Source organism: Biomphalaria glabrata, chromosome 15 (assembly GCF_947242115.1).
Source record: "Biomphalaria glabrata chromosome 15, xgBioGlab47.1, whole genome shotgun sequence".
In the NCBI taxonomy this organism is placed as follows: domain Eukaryota; kingdom Metazoa; phylum Mollusca; class Gastropoda; family Planorbidae; genus Biomphalaria; species Biomphalaria glabrata.
This window is the reverse complement of record NC_074725.1, coordinates 16,686,941-16,708,340: the sequence shown is the minus strand read 5'-3', so window position 1 is coordinate 16,708,340 and position 21,400 is coordinate 16,686,941. Positions and strand designations below refer to the sequence as shown.

The following is a 21,400-nucleotide window of genomic DNA, read 5'->3' as shown; positions in this document are numbered from 1 at the left end:
ATATATCAAAATAAGCTTTTGTTTTGTTGACATAACAGATTATATGCCAAATTATAAGGAATGAATTAGGCTAATTTCATTAACTGTGTAGACATTATCTGACAGTATCAGTAATCTTGTACATTTTATAATTGATGATCTGTCTCCCAGTTACCAAAACACTGTCCTTAGGCTCATCATAACCTCAGTGATTCAAATTCTTGACCTATTGGTCGGATATTCAATTCTGCGTGTCATCAGCCCCACTGCAATGATATGGCAATGGGGCATGTTAGTTATAGTACTATAAGGATAGTCTTTAAATAATTGTTCTATAAAAACAATTAGTGTCCTGTATTGTCATCATGCAACAAGATGATATCCAAAAGCGGTGAAATACTTCACTAGGTTCATTTTCAAAATGAATAAGTAAAATCTCCCATGTTTCCATAATTATCTATCTACTTCACAGAAATGTTATGCATCAGTAACCCTTAATTCTCAGAGTTCTCCATTACTAGCCCAGGTATCATTGAATTTTCATTTCATCCACTTGAGTTTTGAGCTATTAAAAAAGTGCTAAAATTGGATAAACACATTTTTTTTTAGTTTCTTTGCCTTATTTTCCCTTTTCTTAAAATTGTTTCTTGAGGAATCATTACAATTAGATTTGATTCTTTTTAGTTTATTTTTTTCCAAGAAATTTTTTTTTACAAATTTCAATCTTCACATCTAAATCTTGATTCAACTTTGAACTATAGTTCAAAACATTATCTTTCATGTAACTGTTTTTTGTTTTGTTTCTTGTTTGAATGATAAAAGCATCCATCCTATTGAAATATAGCCAATACATAACTGTTGCTGGCATGGCTCTCACAGCTAATTGTATGCATATATTAATGTTGGCTGTATGTATATTTACAATAAATCCTACTCAACAAACTTAAAATAAAAACAAATAAAAGTTATACTCTGATTTTAGTCTAAATAATTACTGATGGGACTAGCATCCAATTTTATGTTGGTTTTAGTCCATTCTGGTCCAATAGCCTAAACATCTGAGAAGAAACACAGTCATTCTTGACATTTTAATGACAATAGACACACACTCAAAGAAAACAAAATTGTTAATATTACTTGTAATAAAACAATGCACATTTTTTTTATTAGATATGGAAAATTTCTTCTACAATATATTTCTAAACTATGAATATATCTACCAGCAAAAGGAAGTCAAGGATAGACATTTGTTCATTGTGTAGTCTGGTGTCTTATATTTCAGACTATTCCATTCAAGAGTTGTCTTTTTGAAAATTACCTTTTCAAAACAGGTCATATAAGATCTTAATGTTGTCCATATTCAATCACCAGCTGGGTTTATCAAGTGTTTTGTTTATGTTGAATCTTGTGGGATCTTCTTGTTATTCCTATCCATCAATTTGTGGTTCCTATTAGTGTCATTCTGTTTAGCAAATTTAAAAAAAATTTTTTTTTTTTTACAAAATCTAAGAATAACAATGGAGAAAATGAAAATGACCTTGAGGAAATCCTATGACCTGCACATTAACCCTTACCATTGGAAATTTGTTTGTGTTAGCTGTAAAGATTTCTATACCCCAGTTGTTTTCCCAAACATTTTATTTGAAATTCACTGTCTTCTTACTTTCTATCTCAATCATACATTCTAAACAAAATGAAGGCTCTTGCCAAGTTGTCAATCCAAAAAATAAAATAAATAAATACAACAGGTGCTTCAATTAAATTATATTTTTTTACATTTGCTTTCAACCAACCATTCCGCTTGATTTCTTGTCTTTGCAAACCCAGTTTTTACAAAAGTTGTATATAGTTACATTAGCTATGTAATCTTTCAGAGTTTTATACTCTGACTTAAATACTTCATCTAATATGAAACACTATGCATAGTTCATAAGAAACAAAAGCATAAAACATTTAATGTATGGCAGTATTTGGCTCAGCACATGCTGTATGGTGCATCATCCTGGTTAATGAACTCTAGCTTGGTTTGATAAGTGTTAAAACTTGACTGCATTTTAAAGTAACACCATAAACATCCATTCTCTTGCACCTTGCTTCTGAAAGATCCATACAAAGATGTAGAGAAAAGTGGGCATGATTTTGTCTTGTTGTACATGTTTGTTGTGATTAAAGTTGTTTTTTTTATTTCTCTTTAATTCAGATTTCTTATTCAGAATTTTTTTTTGTTAAGTTTATAGAAAAGATAAAACTATGTATTATCATATTCATTGTATCATTTTAAGACTTGCATTTTTGTTTAATGCTGTATCCCAATGCTTTGTATCACTTGCTGCATTCATACTATTTGCTTGTGTACAGTTTTTTTTATCCTTGCATTTTGATTTCTTCTAATTTTATGGCGATAACTAGAGAAAGAGAAACATGCAAAAACTCTTTCTCCTACTTTTAATAAATAAATAATATATGTGGCGATTCATACCTAATGGAAACACATCTTTTTGTGTTTCTTGTGTTTTTGATGCATTAGCCACTACTATTTAATTGTGTACTTTAAAAAAAAAAGAATATATTTAAATAATGTTTTTTGTTTTTTTTTAAAGTTCAGAAGCTTTAATTTTTATTCTAAAAATTCCAAGCAATGCTTATGACCAATATTAATAAAACAATTAAATGTTAGTTGCTATTCTGCATACAAGTTACTAGTCATGTCTTGAAGAGGTTTTCTTGTCATTCCAGCAACCTTCCAACACAACCCCTATAGGACTTCCGTCTGCCAATTCACCCAGAGTGACAGAGAAAGCCTGGCTAGTTGCCAGATGGTACAATTTTGATATGAGGTTTGTTTGGATCTTTGATCCATACTTCTAACATGTGGCAATTACTTTCATTATTCTTCACTCTCACATTTCTGTGTTAGAATTTACAAAATTACATTAAATATTTTTTTTTTCTTTTATATAATTTTGTTTAGGTAAAAGTAAGTTAGTTTATTTTTAAAATTATATTTAATTTTGTAGCTTATAAACAATCGAATAAAAAGTATATTTGAAAATTTAGGTCCATCTTCAGAAATGCTCTTTTTGTCTGTTTCTATTTCATTGCAAGCACGGTAATAGAAAGTAAAGTACCCCTTTCAGACTTTCCAATCTATAGGGCTGCTCTACCTCTCCGATTCAAACTAATTGTATTTGGCATCTTTACTAAACTAAAACTAAAAATGAAAAATAAGCTGCAAGTTTGATAATAATTTTAAGTATATTTGTGATTGATTGCCATTAAAACATTACAGATTTATGAAGCCTTTGCTGACTAATTGTCGACCTACCTTGATGGAGACCTTGCCTAACTGTTGTCTCCCCTTTGCTAAGTTATTTACAACAGAAGAACAGATTTCTCAAGTAATGTTTTTTTATTTTTTTAATTTACTATTTTTATTGTGATCTAGTATTTTAGAAGAGATGACATTTTTTTAAAAAAGATATTTGCTACAAATCTTAAACTATTAAACTTTCAATTATGATAACATTTAACTTTAAAATTCTGATAACATTCAACTTTAAATTATTTTAAAATCGTATAATTAGTAATCGCATTTATGCTACTGACAGACCTGCCTACCGTTACGCAAAATGCGGATTCGTTACGCGAAATCTCCCAAAAATGACCGTCAGTACGCAAATACGCATTTAGCCCGTCGCGTTACGCATTTCATATCCTTTTTTTCCCCCTCTCTTGACTAGCTTATGAGCGGTCACGGAGGTCACGCGTAACCGTCCTGTTGGGGGGGGGGGGGACGGACAGAAAAGGTGGGGAACACATTGTGTCCAGATCTATATGTTGATTGGTTCTTAAAAGCAATTAGATTTAGTCTAGAAATGAAGAACGCGAGAGTGAGGGAGTGGCGGGTTGGTACCAGGTTGGTACCATCAGTTAGCTGATACACCAACGTGACTTTTTTTTTTTTTTTGTAAGTTCATTAGTAGAAATTAATTATGTTGAATCCCTGATTCCCGTACTCATTTGTATAGAAAAAAATATCGAAGTGCTATCGTTTCAAAACACATTGAGTGACATTGTAGATATCTAATCTAGATCTATATCTGGATTCTAGATCTAGAATCTAGATAACTTGTTATACAGGAATAGTTTTCTCTAGCAGCTAGAGTCAAGCTAGTCATTACGTTATGTCATGATTCTCTACATTACTTTACATTACTCTACAATCTAGATCTAGATCCAATTTAGTTGTAGTATGATTTAGATTGACTAGATCTAGATTGATAACATCTACTACCATCTAGTCAAGATCTAGACTAGATTCTTAGTCTTAGTATAGAATAGATCAAGGATGAAAGTAGGCCTACGAAGTTTGGAGTAGACCTACGTTTGTAGCGGATCCACGGCACCGGTAATAGTAATACTCTTGAGCCCAGATCTAGAGTAGATTATATTCATTATATAGACATAGATCTAGTCTAGATATCATCTCTATTGTCGTATTGATCTAGATTTAGATTGTAGATCTAATCATGACATCTAGATCTAATATATATATATATATATTTATGACAAAAAAGTGGAAAGCGTAAGTGTTACGCATTCTGGTTCCAAAATACGCATTTTGACCATCAGCGTTACGTATTTGGACTTTTTTTGGTAGGCAGGTCTGTACTGAGGTTAAAAAATCCAGCCAAAGGCTTTTATTTAAATTATATTGAAACACTTTTGTCTTATTTTATTTTGGTGTGCGCTTAATGTTAATGATATTAGCAATTAGTAGTTCAGATAATTTTGTATTAAATTATATGGGAACACAATTTTCTTCAATGGTCAGAGCTCTTGTTTAAAAAATAAATTTGTCATTGTTTTAAAATTCATTTTCAGGGAGAAATCCACATTGATGATGACTCTGAGATAGACATGATCATTGGTACAGGAAATACTTTCCAAGAAGAGGATTATGATGCAAGAACTGAATCTGGTGGTCAGGGAGACACCAACCATCCTTCTTCTCATCATGTGACCACAACACACAGAGTGGGCAAAGAGCCATTGCAGGTGGGTGATTGAAACCAATAGTGTGTGAGCAGCAGCTTTTATTCAGTGTTTTGTTTGATCTTTCAATTCATTGATACTGTCGAATCACGCTGATCAAACCACTGGTTAATTGAATCAGCTCTTTTTTGGACACAAATCCTAAATTACCAATACAAGTTTTATTCTGCAATCTAATCTGGTTAATCAAACCATTCAGTTATTAGGACCATAACAATGGTATCCCTATGTGGTCCAATTAACCGTATTAGACTGTATATATATACCTAAGTTTCTTTTATATGCTGCTATTGAGAAACTACATAACAAAACAATTATGTAGCAATATGACTGCTAGAGGTCTGGATTGAGCGGGTATTTGAACTGAAGTTGTCTTAAAATTATGCATCATAAGTATGGGTAGAAAATGTTGAGACTACATAATGATCTCGGGTGGGATACTATGCAAACCAATGTGGTCTACGACACGTAGAAACAAAGTAAGCAAAATTCCAGGCTGGTCATTGGAAAAGTGGAAAATTTGAAGGTTAGATGAAATCATGAATATCAAACTCCAAAAGTCCAGACTTAAATGTCTTGGTTTAGTGCACGGATGAGCACCTTTGAGTGAGGTACATCTTTAAAAAACTTTGTTCAAGTTATTGTTTGTAAAAGTAAATTGCTGTTTCACAAATTTTCCGCTTTTCTAGCGACCAGCCTGTTCAATCCTCAAGGTCTAATAGGTAGCACAAACAAGGTCTGTTTCTAGGGTTGTTTTTTTTAGTATATGACTTAAATACTTTGATTGGGAAATATGTGGAATCATGACTGGTTCTCAACATGCACCCAAGCCAGTTTTGCCTTTGGGTTTTAAATTCATCAGATGAATGCTCTACTACTCAGCGGTCACTTACTGTTATAATTAGTTTCTTAGGGCCAAAATAATATTTATGGCTCCTTGGCTTGCAGGTTCAGCTGCTTTGCTGTTTCACTTGGCCTGTACTGGAGCTATGAGGCACTACGCCAAACTGCAGTTTCCTACCAGGACACTGTGGGCGGCATAAGCCTTCCTGACTTGTTACAAATCGAAATTCATTTCCCAAATTTCCTCCCAGCTCCCAGCTTCCTTCTGTAGCTCCCCAGGTTCTTTTAGGATCTTTATTTCATTTACATTTAAATGTATGAGAATAGATAATTAAAAGGATTCTCGTGTCAATGGGAGGATCTAATGCACAATAAATGCTGCAATGCTTTTAAATATATGTCAGAGTGACATAAGTTAAATACCTTTGGTAGGCTCAGGATAGCTGGAGGTAGCTGTCCCCCACCTTTAAATATGGAATGCTTCACTATTATTGTTTTCTGTTTGTATGGATTTAAATATAGAAATACCACCAACTTTTTGTTGCATGATTATGACATCATTCTTCAACTATTCCATCAAAGTCTTTATTTATTTGCTTATGTAAATTTGATCATTATTTTATGTGGACTTGTAGTAGAATTTAAATCACTGAACGCTACAGTAAATTGAAAAGAAAATGAGGTTCAAGACTTTGTTTCCCTGCTTTAATTTCTACTTCAACTTTTGTTGTGTTATGTTCCACATTTTTTTTAGGAGCCAAAGATTTCTTCTTTCACTTCTCTTGATTAAGGTCAAAAGCAGGATTTTCTAGAAGTATCATTATCTTTATTACATCTCTCAGCTTTGTTTTTTTATTTTTTTTATTTTTTTTTTATTTTTAACTTAATGAGTTGCAACTATAACTTCACTAATTAAAAACAAAAACAAAAAACAGCAAACTGGCATTAATTTTTTTTTTTAATGGCAATTTATTATTTTTAAACAGTCTGCAGCTCATTAGTGTTTTGTTTTTTACCCTGCTTTTATAAATGAAATTTAAAATTTCTGTTTACTTTGCCCTCTTTAAGAATATGTTTGTAGTCTCCAAAACTGAAAATGTTTTCTATTTTTAACTTAATGATTTTACCTTTTCTATTTCCATCTTTCTCTCTTTTGTTTTCCTCATTAATTTTGATCCTGAGTTTAAACTCTTCTACTTTAGATGGAGGAAATGGTATTGGATGATGGCGACGATAGGCCTATCACTCCATGAGTGATTTCATTGCATTCCTTTTTGTTTTTTTGGTACGCAAGTATACAGCTCTGTGATAGTTAACTTTGTGACCAGATGAACATGAGATGTTGAAAAGCTTTTTTTTTAAAAAAAAACAAACAAACAACAACCAACCAACAAACAAAATAAAGCAAAACAAAAACATTATATTGAGGGTAATCTTCACAACTTTTAATGACATAGCATGTTTGTATGTTTGTTGAAATATATTTCTGAAAATCATTTTATCATATTTAAATGCAGATATGGTTATATGTGGGCTTATTTATTTTTTTAGGGGAAAAAAAAAAGGTTTTTGGACATCTGATTATTGTTTGTGAAAACTCTTTTTTTGTGCTTGCTTGAAATAAATTTATATTAATTAGATTTCTTTCTGAGTTCTAATAGTAAGTCCACTAACATCCAAGATCTAACTGAAATAGAAGAAACAAATGTTTGTTTTTACTTACATGCTTCCATTTTTCTAATCTTGTTTGAATGTGATCTTGCAGATAATATACACTGTAACCTATAGTGTTCACTCTAGTCTGCCTAAAAATAGTGCTGGGATAACATTTCTTATCATTATATTAAAAAATAGGTCTTACCTTTTGCATGCTTATTTAGACTAGAGCATCACATTATTTATAGGAATAAAAAAAAGTTTTGACTTAGACTTGTTACTTAATCTAAAGCCTCATTGTTGCATAGGGCTTTCTTCCTTTTTTTAAAAAAATTATTTATTTTTTGTGTGACTTTGTAATGTCAGTTGCTCTTATTATACCCACAAGATAAATGCTTTAAATGAAACAAAAAAAAATACTGCAGTTTAAGGAACTATATTTAGTTCTTAGCAATCTCTTTCTGTTACAAACAGTGCAACAATAAATGGTTGAAACTTGCATACTTATTTAGACATTGATCTTAACATTTGTTGGTTTAAAATTATCTAATTTTTACATGAATCAGAACTAGAGGTCAATTAGACTTTATAGAGTAGCATAGCCCAGGCGGGGACACGTCATCAATGCAAACACTGTTTTTTGTTAAACTTTTGTTAGAAATGATCAACATAGTACTATAAGCCATTGAATCTAGTACAAGCTGTAAACTAAACAAAATGAATACAGATATTGGGATTGATTTGTGGGATACCAAAAGGGATCCTGCCATGGGATACCAAAAGTGATCCTGCCATTACCACAAAAGTGAACATTGCTTTTAAATTGCCTGTGATGATTATAAAAGTAAAGTTCCCCTTTCAAACCCTGCAATCTATAGGGCAGATGATGTTAAGGTTATCTGTTTCTTTAGCCAATGGTTTTCCCCAACTAAATTCAGGTACCTATTAGGACTCTGGGGTGCCCTAGAAATCCTAAAATTCAAAGTCTTCGAGGTTAGACCCCCCCCCCCCTCCCCACCCGGTTTTCAAGCCAAGCACTTAACCACTCAGCCCTATAATGGTTATGGACATTTTAAATTATGAATATTTGTACATTTTCCCTGCACTGTTTCAGCATTTTCATTTGACTTAGAGTCTTAGAGATGAAGCTCCGGATTACTTTTATAATGTAGAATTTCCCTTCTGTTTGCATTAATTCTTATTTACCTAAAAAGATGATTAGAAAAATGTATATACAAAAAACTAAACTAACAAAGAAATATTAAACCAAACAATCTGATGATTTCAAAGCTACAGAAAGTTTGAGCTTATTCAGACATTCTGTATAACTGTAAAACAAAAAAAAATTTGTCTTGGTAGGAACAACAGGATTTTTAAAATGTATTAATTTATTGTAAAAATTTCATCTGCTTTATTGTTTCAACTGGTGGAATGCCCAGAAAGAGTGTTTACCTGCTTTTATATTAAACAAAAGACACAATGCTGTTTTAGAAATCGGAATTTTGAGAACAAAGGGAAGCAAATGCTTATTTTATTTATCCCTTCCCCTTTTATCAATTTATTTCCTCCTCCTCAGACTGCAGTGTTCTTGTTGGTTATTTTAATGTTTTCATTTAAATAAAAGTAAAACCAAGGAAACTTGACTATTTTATATTTGTACCTATAGTCAAACATTTTAGATTATTGTGATCAAATAATAACTGTTTAAAACACATATATTTAGTGCCAAGTCAAATAAGTGTTTAAATCACATATATATTTAGTGCCAAGTCAAATAAGTGTTTAATACACATATGAATTTACTGTTAGGTCACAGTAATTATCAAACATGAACATACTAAGCCTCAGTTGTCTTATTGCTAAAAGTGCTTAAAATTTCTTTCTATTAATTTTTTAGTTGCAAGTTCCTTTAACTAGATTAAGATTGTATTATTGTTTTCTTTTAAAATATATAGGTGCTGTCCTCTGTGTGAGCACTAAATGTAGTAACCACTCACAGTCTTCTAGAAGTTTGTCTTCACTTCAGTTGTTTCTTTATTAAATCCTATTCTTGAGCAATAATGTATACACAAAAACTACAATACTAATATCATATCTCATGCTTACTGGCATTCTGATGGCATTCACCCGTCGATCAATGTTAAGCAGATTTGTTTTTTTTTTATCTCATAATTTCTCTTACTTCCTCACAGTTGTAATATTGAATGATACTAGCTTCTGGAACTCATATTGTTCTCTAAGAAGAGTTAATTCAATGTAGACAATTTTTTCTGAAGTAATGTAGCACAACGTCAAGATCTAGTTAATTATACCTAGCCTCATTATGACTAAGTGGTTAAGTAATAACATTTTAGTTATGCTACAAGACTCTTTTCTTTGTTTTACACTTAACTGATTTAATCAATAACAGAGACTGTCTTGAACTTACACAAGATGACTAATAATAATAATATAAAATCCATGTCATCTATTCTCAGCGCCCTTTTTCTTCTCTGACATCACACTCATCCATTCGCACTACTTCATATTCACACCAGTCTGACTTGAACAGTGGTTTCACTACATAACTTCATTTACATTAAAATCTTGGATTAGTAATACTTTGTTCAAAGTTTAAAAAAATAGAACACCATCCAATTCCATTACTTTTGTCTACTTCTTGAAATTTTAAAAAATAATTTTTCTCTTTTAAAAAGATGTTTAACATTCTTATCATCTCTTTATCACTCTATACTTGTTTCAATGAAACACTAAACATAATTCTGTCTGCTTTTATTTCTTCTCTAGCCACTCACCTGACATCCTGATTGTCTTTTGTTAACTTCTTGTTCTAGAGATCTTGGAAACAAAATTGTAACAAAATATTCTTCTCAGAATCTAATTATGTTTTGTTTTTTACTTTAAAAACAAAATTTCAACAAAATACCTTCTCCAAATCTAATTTTGTTTTTTGGGGGGGGGGGGCATTTTCCAGAACAATGCAATTTAGTCTGACCATTTTTTGGTTACCTATTTTGATATATAGAAAAATAAGATTTTCTCTTCGTAAAAACATGAACATGTATTTCATTACATGGAATATGATTTAAATGGAGATTTTCAAGTTGAACTACAATAAAGTCAAAGATGCTAAATTGAACTTCACTGTTGCCAACTAAATTAAAAAAAGAATTGAGTTAACAATATCTCAATGGGTGGTGGCAGTTGATCTTTGTATCAATCTATATATATAATTCTCTTCATGGCTCAAGAGTTTGGACACCTAGTAATGGAAATATCACTCTTTTTTATTTTTGCAAGTCGGACAGACTAGAGTTACCCTATGGAAAAAAAAAGGGGAGGGGGAGAAAAGTAGTATTCACCCGTCACTACATAGCAGGGCCGCCTTAACCATTGTGGGGCCCTATGCGAAATGGATTTCGCTGACCACGTTTTGGGTAGGAATATGGATAATATGTGAAAATTAAAAGTTTGTATTTGAAAATAAATTCGTCTTTACGTGCAGAACTACTTTATAGAACTACTTTACCAGCCCTGCGTGTAGCGAAGTCATACAGTATATCATAAGAATTCCATTACCTACAAAGATTTCGGGTATTGCATAATGCCGCTTTTTTAAAATCGTACGTAGGATCGACGTTTTCCATATTGAATGACACCCCAAAATGAAAATTTTTGTGTATATGTTTCAGGAGATTTGTTTTCAAAAGCTTTTAATAATTTCCGGAGATTTCCAGGACTTTTTCGTATATGTTGCCATTTCAGAAGATTTCCAGGAGCTCCTGGTAAATCAGGAGGCTGCGGGGAATCTGTTATTAGTAATAAAATGGTTTAATTTAATAATTTATACACCTAGAATTAGCGCGGGTCCTATGAAAGTGTGGATGCATAGCTCTTCTATATTACTGCTAGTTAGTGGACTTTTTGAAAAAGTTCTAAGTCATAGAGTGAAGCTCTAGTGCTTCTTCCTTATTGAACTTACTTTGTGTTACAAACAGAAGAGCTTAGACAATGTGAGTCTGCAGTGTTAACAAGTGAAACATATTTATCTTGTACATTAAAATATAAACAGCTCATCAACTTTTTCTTGGCTTTGTACATCAAATGCACCAAAAAGTTTGCTACTTATAGTATTTCCACCATGTATGAGAATCTCCCATCCAATATCATGTCGCAATACTAACTTCTCTAAAAGACCTCTAGCTCTATTCACTGTATATATTTTGTATATCATTAATAACTGGGTCCAGTTTGTGTACAGTATATATTTGATGTAATTTGATTGGTTGAGGGAAAAATTAAACATTTATAGATAGTGATAGTTAGATAATTAACATTAATTCTTTTTTCTTTTCCTTTTGCCATTTGATAGGGTATAAACCAAATTCTCTCTATGTTCTTAATAATATTTAGAAGTTTTTTAAATTCTAAAATTATAGAGATTTTTAAATAATTTTTTTTTAAAGCAAAAAGAATCAGTCATAACAAAGAAATGATTACAATTTGATTGGAACATAACTGAATTTTTAGTTAAAAAGCTAAGTTCTTGCTTATGAATTAGGGTTGTATTTTCATAGATCGTTTTCATTGAAGCTAATTGTTATTATTGTATGTTTTTTTTATTTCTTTCTGCACAGACCATTGAAGATCCTCACATTGGCGACCTTGGACTAGGCTTGACCAACCAGCTCAACACCATTCCTATGAGAGTCAACTTGCCGGGGCCAAAAGGGGACAGGGTGTAGCTATGACTCCTGACAGTTCAGCATCATCGGTCTTCCCGTCCTTCGTCTTGACTTCTCCAGGATCTGATAGTGGGTGGTGTCAGCCTACTTAACTTATCACTGCCTAGCGTGCTGATTGACTCTATTATTTTCATACACTGGCTACTTGGTCATAAGTTTATTTGACAAGACTGGATTTAATGAGATGCCAATGTCAACTTTTTCCTTTAGTTAGTTTTGTAGTCGTTTTGTGCATGTTTAAAACAAGTAGGACTTTATTTTGACAGCTTTTAATTCTTTGTAAGGTAATATACTGAAGGATATACAGACATGTAGCTTTTACTTTTGTAAATTTATACTCATTTTATAGCTGTTATTATTTATAGTCGTTCAATTATTTTCTTGAAATTTATAAATTTGTCATCAGGGATAAAATGACAACTACCAGACAACAACATTTCTGGCAACATATGCAAAATTATTTGTAAATAGATGTTAAGTATTAGAAGTGGGTGTTTTGTTTTTTTGAATAGGAAGTTTAATGCAGTAGATTGATCAGTAAGTCATCACTTTAGAGTTAATTTTGATATTTAAACTTTAAGGGGTTTTTAGAAGTAGTTAAAACCTAGTTGATTGTATAGTTTACTTAAGTTGTGGGTAAAATAACTAACTAGAAGTGTTCAGTTAGATTAAAAAACTGTGAATTGATTGATATGTTTGTAAAATGTTTTACATGTTTCGGATGTTCCTTCAGAGTTGAAGATAGTTTACTTCCTAGTCCAAACCTCCCGCAGGACGACGGGGGATGGGAGCGGGCAGGATTTGAACCCTCGACCATCGATAAATCCGAATGACAGTCCAGCGCGCAAACCTCACGACCAGGCAGCCATCCAATATGATTTGTGTAACTTGACAGAATAATCATGACATCAAATTGTCTTTTCTGCTTGGCATTTTTTTTTTAATTTAGAGGGAGATAAATGACCAGGAATACATTCCACTTAGCCTAGAGTTATCTGATGTGTTGGGGATTGCATTAATCTCTAACAGTGCTCAAATGAAGCATGGGGCAAATCCTAAAAAGAAGGCAGGTTTTTTAGAAGCATAGAAGCAAGAAAATTCTAATGACTGTAGATCATTACCACATCTGTGATTAGTATCTCAATTTGTTTTTAATCATTTAAAGAAGAGTTTTCCCCCCTTCCTCCTCCTCTTATCAAACTTGTCATTTGAAGGGTCTAGAGAAGTCTGTGTAGTACGTTTCAGCAAACAAAATACATCTTTTGTTAGACAACTTATTGTAATGTAGTGTTTCTTCAAAAGTATTTTGTATATTAATGTTTGACTTGATCAGATATTAAGAGTAGAAACCAACATGGACTAGGAAAGGAAAGTTTTGTACTTTTGTTTTTACAGAAAGATACACAATTCAGGAGGCACTGGAAGGATCTATTTATAGAAGTATTTAGGTTGTGCTTTCACAACTGGTGAGTAGGGCAGAGGAACTGCTTTGTCAAGATTGTATTGTACAGGTGATATCTCTTTATGTAATATATTATACTGACCAATGAGAAGACATTAAGTTGTTCACAAACTCGCTACCGGTACCGTAAATAATAAACAGTTTTAAGCAAACACAAGTTTGTCTCTTTCATATAATTTTCTTCTTCATGAAAAAATTTCTTTTTTCTTTCGATTTTAAATACAATAATTTGCTTGCATTAATTTGTATTATTTTTTTTTTTTTTACATATTAGACTTTTCAAAAGTTGAAGTTCAAATAGTTACCTGTTTCACCCCCACCCCCACCCTTTCTCTCTTCTTTTTTTAAAAAGTTTTTTTTTCAACAGAATTTTTGTCTTGTGTTTTGGAGTTTTAACAGTCTCTGTTCAAAGTCGCCACTATTATTTTTCTCATTAATCAGTTGTTTCATTTGTTGTGAGAACAAAACAAAACAAGCATTGCTTCTGACTGAAAACCTCAAAAATATTATCACAACTTTTCACATTTATTTCACGCTTGTTGTATTGTTTGTTAATCTCATTATTTCATTATGTTCATTACCTCCTTAAATTTATTATTATGTATACCACATTTATTTAAAACATTGTTTGTTATATAATTATTGAACATTTCTTTCTTTCAAAGTGGCTTTCATTAACAGAAAAATTACTTAAGAGAGATGTTTCCATAAATGTGTGTGAATGCTAGTTTTGTATTTTGTTTTAAGGTTTCAGCCAATTTTTTTTTTTTTTTACATTAATCAAAATATGATATAGTACATTTCTCAAGTATATGAAAAGAATGTGGTTAAGTTCATTTGTTACACAAGTCCATCAAGTTTTTTTTATATTTTTTTTTTGTAACACTATTGATACTATACAAATCATTTCTCATAGCCAGCTGTGATACAGAGAGTTGTATGATATCAAACCAAATTCATTGATTTCACTGTCATTTCCTTGAAACATTTTTAAAAACTTTTTTTTAGGGGTTGTATTACTTTAACAAGTACCGAAAATTTAAATGTATTTTGGTCAAATTAGAGTTTTACAGACTACTCTAAAGCAAACTGTTTCATTAGCATAATACAATGATTCAGAGAGGATTATTTGAACCAGAAAATATTTTTAAAATACATTAAAAAAATACAACAAAGCTTATATAAAGCGTACTTGTATCAATTAGTTTGGATCAATCATGTATTTAAATCTGTAATTGATCTAGACTAACAAAAAAAAAGCATTTGTAAAAATTTTAAAAAAAAATGGGGGGGGGGGGGGGGGGAAACAACCTGAATTCAAACTCATAGCTCAAGCCTTTTTTGGCTTCTCAAGCCAACTCTGTAACCACTCTTCTGGTGGAGTGCTTATGTACATGGAAGATTGTTTAGTTATATATTATTGTTTCTATAGTCTCGTCCTATCTTTCAGGTTTGCGTTCACTTTGACTCAGATGATGTGCTATAAAGGGGACTAATTCAGCTTTGACCACCATTTCAATCAATTAGAATTTCTTTCCCTTGTTAAAGATACCAAACAAAATAATTAATTACCAATAGTTAATTAAGTAATTGATTAATTATTTTTAATGATTCTTGTGTTGTCAGGTAAAAGAAATAATTTTGCAAAATTTCAACTTGATCCAAGATTGGGTGTGGGAGAAATAACATGTACAAACGTTTTACCAGACAGACAGATAGAGCAAGTTGATATAATCTTTGTAAAAAGGATAATTTTTTTTCCGACATACACAATTGGTCAAAGCAGTGATGTTTGTTTTTTTGTAGTGTAGTTCTACCACTTGAGATGCAATGTCTCAGTAGTTTTACTTTGTATATAGCCCCCATGTCACAAAGCCATTTAGAAATGCTAGCTTTCCAAATGATATTTAAAAGAAAACTAGTCAAATTATTTTGGTTTTTTTTTTAACATCACAATAATTTAAAAAATTGCTGTAGAGAGTTATAGGTTAAGAATTTGTTATAATATTCACTTTGATGAGTATGGTATTTTTGTGTGACTGGTCAAGAATCAAGTCATCTTGAAACTTTCCTTCTCACATGAACTGAAAGTATGGTTTAGACTTAAGATGAATTTTTAAAAATATATCCTTTAAATAGATGGATCGGGCATTTTATAGAGGAATTTTAATTTTTTTTAAAATCTAGTGATTAGGGTTTTGGTAGCTGAGAGGTTAGCACTTGGCTTCTGCACTGAGGGGGTCTCAAGTGGGAATCTTGATGAAGACTGGTATTTTGAACTTTGGATTTTTAGTGTGCCCCTGATTCCACCCAGCTTTAATGGGTACCTGACATACGTTGGAGAAGTAAAGGCGCTTGTGCTGACCACATAACACTCTTGTTAACAGTCATCTACCCCCATTGATAGCTAGGTCTAAAAGAGTTATTTTTTTCCCTTGTTAAACAAAAAATGTGGTGATTTGATTGAAAACAAGTAAAATGTTGACAGGGCCTGAGAACAGCTGTATATGCAACACTGAGCATTATTGTTGTTTTAAGATACACTGCAGTGGTGGTAGTCAGCAGCTAGATTTATGAAGCTATTTGTATAGAGTTATTTTTTATAACTAAATAATATGCATGCTACTTTTGTGAATGTTTATTTACAAGGGGGTTTCCATCAATGAAGACTATGATTGATTTATTTGGATAGTCTCCCCTATTGCAGGATTAGCTTTTCGAGGTTTATTAAAAAAATTTTTTTAAATATTTGTTATGTATGCCACTACTTTCATTGTAAGGTTCAGGAGATTTGGGCCTGGAATTAAATGAAACAAAACCTGACATTCTCATGTATATGTATCAACATGTTGAAGCAAATCCTTTGATAACTTCCCATTAACAATGTCTAGAGCCACCCTGCACATGGCTACACTCTGGGCCAGAGTCCTATCCCCCTTTCTCTCTATTGCCCTTTCACTTTATTGCCACAGTCTCATATAGTTGTCAGACTCATGGCCTACTGAACCGCCCCCACCCTTTCTGTACATTAAATGCCCCCTCTCCATACATTAAAAGCGATTGATACAGATGCACTTTGTTCTAAATTAGTTACTGTCGATAACTTCCATTACATAACACTTTTTTTTCCCCTTTTATTTGCATTGTTTTAAATGCACAAAATTGGTTTCTGTTATTTGAATGTCATGCCACTCCATTGTGACAATTTTCTGCTCATTTCTTTATGCAATGTGTACATTATAAAGTTTTATTTCTTTACCAACTAAACTTAACTTTAAAAAAAAAATTACTTATACTATTGATGATATTGTTTAATTTTTTATCAATGGAACAGTCATGTTATTAACATTCTACTGAACATAGAATCTGCACATTATTTCTACAGTAATGTTTATTCTGTATATTTGTATTTTTTTTTAAGAAACAAATCTTTATGAGTTAGTCAAGTTAAGAAACATAAATAAATAATTAAGATATTTAATAGTTCACATATTCATGAAGGTCTGCACCAATATTTTTGAACATTAAAAATGTTGCCAATTTATAACATCTAGCGATGCTATGAGTTTCTATTATTTATTAATGTGATTGCAGTAGTAGTAGTATCTCATACAATTACATCTTTGAATCATTTGACTTTTTTTTATCAACCTTTTGAAAATTTTATTAGCTTAACATCACAAGTTTTTGTCCAAAACTTGATTTTAACAATGTATGGAGAGCTACCATGATCCTATTACAGACAGAGCAATCTTTAAGGCAAATTTTAAGAACAAGATTTACAATTTATCCAAAAAAATAAAGATTTCCCAAGTTATTTGTATAGATCTACTTTATATTACTAAATACTATGTGTGCAACTTTTGGTGAATATTTTGATAAAAGAAATGTGTTTAATGTAAACACCACAAAATGCATTTTTTTTTTAAAGTATAATTTCAGTGGACTGCATCTTGGTGTTCTAATTTATTTCCTTTATTGTTTATGTTTAATTTGCGCTTGTTATTGTAGATTAAAATATGAATCAATCAGTACCAGGCACTTTGATTCATCATGCATTTGTTACTTTTAACAAATAAAAAGAAAGACATATTTTCAGTCATGACTGTCTTCTATTTACACACACAGTTGACAGTGAAATGGGAACAAATCCCAACAGTAAGTAAACTCAGTGGATCACAGAAAGATACTTCATCAACAGTATATGGCTTCCTTCAGCCGCCACGTGACTATGAGGGATTTAATAGGAGAAGAGTGCCAGGCCATTAGCTATGATCGGTAAGATGTTGCCCACACATTAGTCCATACTACAAAAAACTGGCAGAGGTGTAGTTCACATAAGCCATAGTTGTTTCTTTTTCGCTTGTGCATTGGGGATGATTACGTTCTTTTAGCAATAAAATACATTAACATAGAAAAAGAAGAAATAGAATATGGAGAAATGTAGGAGGCAATATAATATTAACTAAGAAAAAGACAGGAAGTGGAAGAAAAGCAAGATAAGCGATAACTGTTGCCAAATAGCTCAAAATTTGTTTTATTAATGCTTGTTACTTGCCCATTTTTCCGCAAGGTTGTCATTGCCGGAAGTGGTGGTGGATGTCAGCACTCCACGACCTATAAAATGCTTCCTAATGGCATGCGTCTCAAATAGCCTCTGACAACCAGTCCAACTCCTGGCCTTCACGTGTGGCTCAGATATTGGGTCCGGCGAAACTGAACTCACTAACAGGAGAAGGGGAAAGGCGAATACCTGGCGCCTTAATCAGTAAGCTTAGGGCAGGAGGCGTTAGCCATGGCTGGCTACCCACCAAGGAGAAGGAAAACTCTGAATTCAAACATCTGTTGCCTTGCAGCTATACCCAATCATGGGAAAGGCTTCGGGAGTCAACCCTGAGGAAAAATCAGGAGCTGGCGACCCTAAGGCAGTTTGCAGCACCCAGTGCTACACTCTGGCAGAACCTGCGAAGCCGCTGACCCCCAAACTGTATCGGCACTGCCATTCCTTTGGATACATCAGCTGCGTGGAGAGGGGGGAACTGATGTGTGGGCGACATCGTTCCGACCACAGCTATTGCCCAGGCATTTATCTCACTTGTGATTATCCATAGTCGCTTCGAGACTGAAATAGGCCATATACTTGTGCATTTGTTTTTCGATATATTATTAATTGCGACACTGTCATGTGCAACTAATGGAAAAGTAAATAAGAGTTTAAAAATTCCCAACAAGCAAAATAAAAAAAAAATACTTAAAAAAAAAAATAAAAACAAAAACAAAGCTTATTTAAGTGTATCAATCATGTATCAGTCATGTCATTAAATTTGCAATAGATATAGACTAGATAATAAAATTGTGCGATTAGGAATATTTTTACCCATTGTTTTTGTTTAGCGCAATTTCATGCTTTTAGCTTTCTCAATACGCTATGATCCTATCACTTGTCTGGACCAGTTGGAAAGGGGTGGGGGAGAAAGAACGGGGTATCTGGGTGATTGTTTTTTAAATGTATTTATTTTAAAAAAAGTGAACGACCTGAATTTGAACTCGGGGGCTAAAGCCTTCTCATGCCAACACGGTGACCACTCAGCTAGCGAAGAGCGTATGAACATGGAAGATGACCTATAAAGGGGACTTATTCAGCTTTTACCACCACTTCAGTCAAGTACAATTTCTTTCCATTGTTTGAGATAACAAAAAAAAACAACAATTAATTACCAATAGTTAAGTAACTAATTGGTTTGTTTGTTCTTTATTGGTTCTTTTGTTGTCAGGTCAAAGAAATAATTATACAAAATTTCAGCTTGATACGAGATCGGGTGTGGGAGAAATAAAGTGTAGAAACATTTTACCAGACAGAGTATATATAAGCTTTGTAAAACTATATAGGCTACACGAATAAACATCTTAGCAACGATTTTGATTTTGTGTAGGCTATATTAGATACAGTAAAAAGGGAGCTACTTAGAATTATCCGTCCCTAATGTTAATTTCCGCAGTGAAAGTGTATAATTATATACATGTATTCGTGAACCTACAATGTATTATGATTTGGAAACATTGTTGGACTATGTATGTGAGTGTAACCATTTACGTCTCTGGTATCTGCATATGTTTATAAAGTCTTTCTGAAGATTTCAAAAAAAATAAATTTACAAAATAAGACAAAATTTGACATTCTGAAAGGGATGTCATCGCGTGCCTTCCTACATGCGGTATGAGCTAGACTCGAGAGCGTAACAATTTAAACAAACTGGAACAATGGACCTCATTCACCAATCGTAAACAAACAACATTTAGCCTCTTCTATACAAATTACGATCTAATTTTTAATACACAATGGCTATCACGTAACAGTTTTTTTTGTTTTATCAATATTATCACGTGACTAAATGTTGTTTGTTTACGATTGGTGAATGAGGTCCATTAAAAAACTGGAACAGACACAAAATAGAGCAGCGAGATTCATAACAAACGAATATTCACATTTGACTAGAGTAACACCATTAGTAAAATCACTAAATTTAGAAAGCCTTCAGGATAGAAGACTTAAAAGTAAAGTAGCAATTATACATAAAACACTGAACTATAATCTTCATATACAAAAATAAAATTTAATAAAAAACTCAGAAAGGCACAAAGATAAAGGCACATTCCTTGTTCCATATGCTAGGACAAATTTGTACAAATGCTCCTTCTTCCCTATTGCTATGAGAGCATGGAATGGGTTACCTGAGCTAGCCAGGAAAACCAGTGACATGGCAGAATTTAAGTCATTGGTTAATATGCCTGACTGAATGCATGACACGTAGGACGTAATCATTTTCTTTTTTAAAGTAACGTCTGTATGATAAGAAGGAATTACAAAAGTTATTAAACAAACAATCAATTTTAATGCCCTTTAAGTACAATGTCAGTATTCATAAAAAAAATAACAACAACAACAAATGCCAGTTAACAAATCGTGACTAAAGGAAAAAAAAAGTAGATTAAAAAAAAAGTAACAGACATTTTTCTTATCTCTTTAATTGAGTTTAATCAAAACAAAAACTGCCTGTCAAGACGCTGAAGTAGTCAATCACATAGTAGGTTTCGTTTTTTAACTCGCTGCATGGTCGTGTGGATCGCGTTTGGACTGTCGTCAAAATAGTCCCTGTTCGTACCCTGTCCGTCGCCGTGCTACAGGAAGTTATGCTAGGATGTAATAATATTCATTTCTGAAGGGGCATCCGAAATATATATATAAACTATTGTTCATCTGTTCCACAAGTCTACTACCTCGATTCTTTTACCAGTCTTTATATTTCCTGATTTTGTTAGTTCTGTGTATCTTGGCTGTAGGATCTATTATACAAACCATTCACATAGTTCACCATTCATCAAAGATTATATATAGATCTAGCTACAAGAGCTGACGCCTTGTTGGCTTTGATATTTTAGTATCGATACTCCAGCTTTTTGAAAGGCCGGCAGGTCTATGAAGTGCTCCGGTCAAAGTAATCCGTAATCAGCTTATATGCTAACAATTTATGCCTATGTTAAAAATTGGATAAACGTGTCAGTTTTTCATGCGTGCAAAGTTATTTATATACGTTGGCATAACCAAACCAATCCTCACCATTTTTAATAGCGTAACTACAATGGTAGAGTTGATGATTTT

The 21,400-nt window shown here is 32.4% G+C and overlaps 1 protein-coding gene across 10 annotated transcripts in view; it reads left to right on the top strand.

Annotated features, from left to right (window-relative positions):
• Window positions 1-13,897, top strand: part of LOC106055755 (sodium/hydrogen exchanger 9-like) — a 28,378-nt gene extending 14,481 nt beyond the window's left edge. For 4 of the 10 annotated variants that reach the window (XM_013212186.2, XM_013212180.2, XM_013212185.2 and 1 more), the window contains 5 exons: window positions 452-505; window positions 2,716-2,816; window positions 3,269-3,377; window positions 4,864-5,037; window positions 12,171-13,897. In XM_013212186.2, coding sequence (XP_013067640.1) covers window positions 452-505; window positions 2,716-2,816; window positions 3,269-3,377; window positions 4,864-5,037; window positions 12,171-12,278 — 546 coding nt within the window. In that variant the 3' untranslated portion in view covers window positions 12,279-13,897. Of the gene's footprint in view, window positions 1-451; window positions 506-2,715; window positions 2,817-3,268; window positions 3,378-4,863; window positions 5,038-6,631; window positions 6,692-7,079; window positions 7,163-12,170 lie in introns of all 10 variants that reach the window. The other 6 variants (XM_013212188.2, XM_013212187.2, XM_056012396.1 and 3 more) reach the window with 4 other exon arrangements.
• The last annotated feature ends 7,503 nt before the right edge of the window (window positions 13,898-21,400 follow it).